Below are 5,232 nucleotides of genomic sequence, written 5' to 3'. Positions count from 1 at the left end.
TTCCTGAATGAAATTTGCTTCTCCATAGCTTCCATCTGTAAGTCCTCTCTGGTATCTAATCCTGTATGTTAAATGAGTGCTAGGTTCTTGGTCAGGATACTCTGGTTCCAATCTGGCTTCAGATTCTTACTAGCTATATAGCCATAAGCAAGTCACAATCTCTTGGAGTACACATCTATAAGATAACTGATAGTTTCTCTGAGTTGTGAGGAAACCACTATGTAAATGTGAGCTATTACTATTGTTACACTGCGTAGGATTCTAGAATGGGAAATATCTGGCTAAATATTGATGGCATCTATTCTAAATAATGAATATATTTGATAATATCATAACATAAAATATAATTTAAGATATAACAAATGCACCTTTCCAAATTTTGTTATATCTTAAATTAGCTAATGTCAAAATTCACCTTCTAAGTAATGACTTGGCTAAGGTATAAACTGTATTCAGGAATTTGTATGGTTCTGGGAGACACTATTTTCATAATGATATGGGTCTGGGATAACTCAGAGGTTCTCTCCTTGAGAAGCTAAACTGAAGGATGGACACACCTAAGAAGCAGAGCTCAGGACAAAGATAGCTCCAGAAGTCAGGACTACCCCTCATTCAATCCTCTCCCACCCAACCTGAAGATAAGCGAATTAGGCATTGCTATTGCCCGATCTCCAGGGAACAGAGATAACTCCAGAAGTCAGGAACACTCCCCCCCCCCCCATTCAAGCCTTTCCCTTCCCATTCCACCCCAAAAGGAACTTTCCACTGTCAGGTGGTCACCCCATCCATCCTCTATAAAGCCTTTGGGGGGCAGCTAGATGGTGCAGTAGATAAAGCACCGGCCCTGGATTCAAGAGGACCTGAGTTCAAATGTGACCTGACACTTGACACTTACTAGCTGTGTGACCCTGGGCAAGTCACTTAACCCTCATTGCCCCAGCAAAACAAAACAAAACAAAACAAAACAAAACAAAACAAAACAAAAGATATAATGGCTTTGGCCTTTCTTCTGTTTGAGGAGGAGAATGTTTCTAAGCCATCTCCTTTCCTTGAGGCAGCCCCAAATACAAGATCATTTTATTCTAATGGGATTGTATGCCAGAGTTGTAATTCTTTACCGAGGAATACCTAAAGATCCCCACCACCTATTTCCCTGTGACAATAGGATAAGAGGAAGAAGATAGGGTATAGATTATCATTAGATTTTATGCCTTGCAATAAATACATTTCTAGTTCTCTATCACTCATTTGTTCCTAGTTTCCACATAAACTTTTTTGCCCAATTTCAGGTTTTCAGATTTTGATTAGGGTCATGAGAAAAGATCTGACAAAACAGCAGTTATAAGGCAGAGGCTGTCCATTTTCAGGGAGGTCATCTGTCTGAAAGTCAATTATAATCAATATGCTGGAATAAGTCTGGGATCTGGCACCAGTTACAGAGAAGAAAATAGATGGAACTTAAATGGAAGAAAGGATTGGAAAGACAAGAGAGTAAATGGGTTTGTAGGGAAGAAGTAAGGGAGATAGTAAAAGAATGGGAAGTGCAAAGGGAGAGGAAATGTTTCCCCAAATCATGAATGTTTACGGTGAAGATTAGGATTTGGGATCTATAACTAGAAGAGAGACAGAACAGAAGAGCATCTTTCTAGGTTTCGTTCAGGCTTGCCTTGAGGGAGCCTATAAGTGTTGATCTGCCAAGGCTCCTTAATTACAATTGGGGGGCTTTCCTTTTGTTGTAATTTTCAGTGTCAAAAAACCCCACAACCCTTCAAGAACTATAAGAATTCCTGAATACAGTTTATACATTAGCCATACATTAGAAGGTGAATTTTGACAGTAGATAAGGTTAGAATATCAGTCAACTTGGGTTGAGTGTGACAGGTTAATTCAAAGTCTATTTAAATTCTATAGGATAAAATCAGCCGTTTTATTATTGCCCCATTTATGTCCTTCCCCATGGCCTGGGCTTCATGCTTCCTCCAAAGATCTACCCTTGGAACTTTGTTCCAATTAGAATTGTTAGCTTTAAACACAAAGGGTGGCGACAGGGACTAAGGTTTCCACAAAAACTTTAGCACACCTAATTCCCATAATCCCAAATCACTGTAGAAAGTTTTTTTCAGAGGACCTGCTTCCCTTCCCTGGGCAGTTTGGACTGAAAACATCCCTGGTTTCTGGGGGAGTCTAGGAGAGCAGAAAAGGGCTTCCTAGGGATCATTTTCCAAGCACAGAGAAGGGCTTCCCCAGGGTCATCACTAGTCAGTGGCAGAATTGGAACTAGTAAATCAGCTCTCCTGCTCCAGTTTCCCCAATGGGAGGAGGGGTGAATCAGCCTCATGCTGGGATTTGCAGAGGACTTGAATTTGAAATCTGACTTTCCTAGCTGAATGACTTTGGACAAGTCATGGTCACCACCCTGGCTTCAGTTTCCTGTAAAGATGAGGGAGTTTGTTTAGACTCCCAAGCAGGTGGGTGTTTACCTTGAGGAAGGAAATATGCATTGATTAAGCCCCTACTACTAAGCAGTTACATGCATGGCTCAGTGAATAAACCGCTGAGCCTGGAGTCAGGAAGACCTGGCTTCAAATGAGGCCTCAGGCACTAGCTGTGTGACCTTGGGCACTGAGCCTAGAGTCAGGAAGATCTAGGTTAAAATCTGAGCGCTGACACTCACTAGATGTGTGACCCTCGGCAAGTTGCTTAACCTCTGCTTGCCTTAAACCATTAAGAAGGAAATGGCAAACCACTCCAGTACCTTTGTCAAGAAAACCTCATACACGGTACAGCCTACGGAGTCACGGAAGTCAGACACGACCGAACAACAAATATACCACGCACGTGCTTTTACAAATACTATCCCAACTGCCCTGGGAAGTAGGTCATATCAACATCCTCACCACCACCCCCATTTTGCAGTGGCGTTTCAAGTGTCACTTTGCTACTAAGGGTCAGAGGCTGGATTTGAATTGAGATCTTCATGACTGCAGGCCCAGTGCTCCAGCCACTAGCACCTAGCTTGCTCGAGTCAGAGTCGGATCCCTTTATCAGTTTAGAGTGCTTTATTTAGCGCCCAGCTCAGTGCTCCAAGCGGGGGTTGCGTAAGTACGAGTGCAAACCGCTACCGAGGACCCAGAAACATCGCGAGCGCGAGCACGAGCACGAGCACGCGCCTCTGCCTACGCCAGCCTCCGCATTTCCCTTGGGCAGAGCCAGCCTCTTCCTTCGCCCGCTGCAAAGCAGGGCTTTTCTGTCGGGTAACCTGGTGCTAGGACGTAAGTGGGAAGAGCCGGGATAGGCTGGTCCAGATCACGTGGCCTAGGAGAGAACGGAAGCCCCGCCTTTCCCTAAGGCCCCATTCCGGAAGCGCCGCTGCAACAACCGCTCGTAGCTGTCTCAGTCGTGATGGCTTCAAGGTTACTGCGGGGCGCCGGGGCACTGGCGGTCCAGGCCTTGAGGGCCTGTGGCCCGGCTCGGGCTGCCGCTCGCTCCATGGCGAGCGGAGGAGGTACGTGAAGCATTGGGCCCCGGGTGACCCTCTCGGCAGCGACCTTTGCGGGGAGGCCACCGCCCCTGGCGGAGACTGAAGGAAGTGGGTAGAGGGGCTTCCTCGGTCTGCGGTGGAGTCTCCTGCGGGTCCTCAGAGCTAGATGGACCTGGGCGAGAGCGTCGTGCACCGGCGCCTCAGGGAAAGAGTGTGAATTCGCTGAGGGCAGGGACGCTTTGCTTTTTGACCCTTTGACCCGGCGCCTAAAACAGTTCCTGGCGCAGAGGTGCCTGCCAAATGCTCATTGGGTAGGGCTTTTTCCAGAGGCAGGAAAGTGGGGACACACCGGGTGACCTTGCCGAGGGCCGGGACACCCAGGGACCGTTGGGGCTCTAAAGCTCTGCCTTCCCTCTCCCTCTCGATTGCTGCTGGTGTTAGTGACAGGGAAGGCCTGGGTAAAGGGCCCAAGGCCGAGTCTCAGGCCTGCCTCTAGGAAGTATCTAGGAATATCGGCCTCAAGTGTAAAGAGGTCTCTATACAGCTTGGCATGTGTCGGTGATGTATGGAATGCTGCCGAAGTCTTGCTGGAGGAGAGCGTCTGTATAGACCATCTCTTTGATTCGTTGCATCTTCACGTAGGTATCCCTTCTGATGAAGAGCAGGCTACTGGTTTGGAGAGAGAGATTATGATGGCTGCAAGGAATGATTTGGTGAGTTTCAAATGACATCCTAATCTGTCATTCCCCATAGTTGGCAATGTTTGAGATGGTTTCACCGCAGACTCTCACTCCCACCCCAACTTCATCTGTGAAGTCTTGGTAAAGAGACAGCTTATCTGACCATTTTGAAGATCATAGAAGGGATCTTAGATGTAAGCTAGTCTAATCTTATTTTGTAGATGAGGAAATTTGAGGGTTGAAGTGTCTTGCCCAAGGTCACACAGGTAGCAACAGGTGAAATTTGAACACGGGTCTTCTTCAAAGGCAGCATTTTTCTCCACTGCATGAAGTGGTCAGTCAGCTCAGCTGGTGAATATTATTTTTCCTGCAGGATCCCTACAATTTGTTAGCCCCAAAGGCAGCTCCAGGGACTAAGGAGGAGCCAAACCTGGTCCCTTCCATCACTGACAAGCGAATAGTGGGCTGTATCTGTGAGTATTCCTAAAAACTAGGTAATATCATAAAGTATACATATATTTTTGAAAAGAGGTTATCCTTCCTGTTAGGGGATGTCATTCAAATAGAGCTGAAATCATTCTTAACTGCTTTATCTTAAGGCCAAAGGGAAAGATTTCTAAAGCAAAGTGGAGCTTTGCTTTTAAGTCTGTGTAAAAGTAGATTGTATATATTGGGGGTGTTGAGGAGGCATTCATTTATTTCTTGCATCTTTGAACCTCTAGCAGTTTGTATTTTGAGGCAGTCTTGACCTCAGAGGACATGAGTGTTAAACCCACTTGCCCCCCCATGATGAAATACTATAGGGAGAAAAGAGGAGATTCTGAAATGGAACTGGTAGTTTTTCAGGTTCAGGGTTTCCCCTTCTAGTGGATTCATCTTTCTTCCCTGCAGGTGAAGAGGACAACAGTGCAGTCATCTGGTTCTGGCTTCACAAAGGCGAGACACAGCGTTGCCCTAACTGTGGAACCCATTACAAGCTGGTACCCCACCAGTTGAGCCACTGAGCCCCTGAATTGGTTTACCTGAGATACGGTGTAATGTTTTCTTCCCTCCAATAAAAGATTAACCATT

The 5,232-nt window shown here is 46.1% G+C and overlaps 1 protein-coding gene across 1 annotated transcript; it reads left to right on the top strand.

Moving 5' to 3' along the window:
* The first annotated feature begins 3,337 nt into the window (after positions 1 to 3,337).
* LOC122740617 (cytochrome c oxidase subunit 5B, mitochondrial) lies at positions 3,338 to 5,232 on the top strand. The gene is made up of 4 exons (XM_043983047.1): positions 3,338 to 3,505; positions 4,124 to 4,194; positions 4,535 to 4,634; positions 5,053 to 5,232. The coding sequence occupies exons 1-4, from the start codon at positions 3,403 to 3,405 to the stop codon at positions 5,163 to 5,165; spliced, it is 387 nt and encodes a 128-aa protein (XP_043838982.1). The 5' UTR covers positions 3,338 to 3,402; the 3' UTR covers positions 5,166 to 5,232.

Source organism: Dromiciops gliroides, chromosome 2 (genome assembly GCF_019393635.1).
Source record: "Dromiciops gliroides isolate mDroGli1 chromosome 2, mDroGli1.pri, whole genome shotgun sequence".
In the NCBI taxonomy this organism is placed as follows: domain Eukaryota; kingdom Metazoa; phylum Chordata; class Mammalia; order Microbiotheria; family Microbiotheriidae; genus Dromiciops; species Dromiciops gliroides.
This window is presented reverse-complemented; position numbering and strand designations above follow the sequence as displayed.

Coding starts and splice junctions, on each gene's coding strand:
- LOC122740617 (XM_043983047.1), top strand. CDS start 3,403: ATGGCTTCAAGGTTACTGCGGGGCGCCGGGGCACTGGCGGTCCAGGCC. Junction 3,506..4,123: donor CTCCATGGCGAGCGGAGGAG/GTACGTGAAGCA, acceptor ATCTTCACGTAG/GTATCCCTTCTGATGAAGAG. Junction 4,195..4,534: donor TGGCTGCAAGGAATGATTTG/GTGAGTTTCAAA, acceptor TTTTTCCTGCAG/GATCCCTACAATTTGTTAGC.